Source organism: Merops nubicus, unplaced genomic scaffold, assembly GCF_000691845.1.
Source record: "Merops nubicus isolate BGI_N331 unplaced genomic scaffold, ASM69184v1 scaffold43341, whole genome shotgun sequence".
NCBI classification, from domain to species: domain Eukaryota; kingdom Metazoa; phylum Chordata; class Aves; order Coraciiformes; family Meropidae; genus Merops; species Merops nubicus.
Genome location: NW_008591035.1, coordinates 1 through 238, shown reverse-complemented (window position 1 = coordinate 238; position 238 = coordinate 1). Strand labels below are relative to the sequence as shown.

The 238-nt window shown below is 66.8% G+C and overlaps 1 protein-coding gene across 1 annotated transcript in view; it reads right to left on the bottom strand.

Annotated features, from left to right (window-relative positions):
• LOC103782353 (lysosomal alpha-glucosidase-like) overlaps positions 1 to 223 on the bottom strand; it is a gene marked incomplete at both ends in the record, with an annotated part of 3,292 nt that extends 3,069 nt beyond the window's left edge. The window contains one exon of the mRNA XM_008950121.1: positions 50 to 223. Within this exon, the coding sequence (XP_008948369.1) occupies positions 50 to 223 (174 nt within the window). The remainder of the gene's footprint in view (positions 1 to 49) is intronic.
• Between the last annotated feature and the right edge of the window lie 15 nt (positions 224 to 238).

Here is a 238-nt window from a genome sequence, read left to right as displayed (position 1 = left end):
TGCTGCTCCCCCAAGCGCGGCCGAGCCGCCTCCTCTCTCAACCCCATACCGTGGGCGCCATGTCCCGATTCCAGAGGGTGACCCTGGTCCACGCCGTGTCGAGGACCAGCGGCGTCAGGTGCTCCCCGAGGCCAGAAATGAAAGGGGAGGGCAAGGAGGTGGAGATCTGCAGGAACTGCTCTGCGAAGAAGAGGGGCGCGACGGTGGTGTTCAGCCTGCGGAGAGAGGGGAGGTGGGC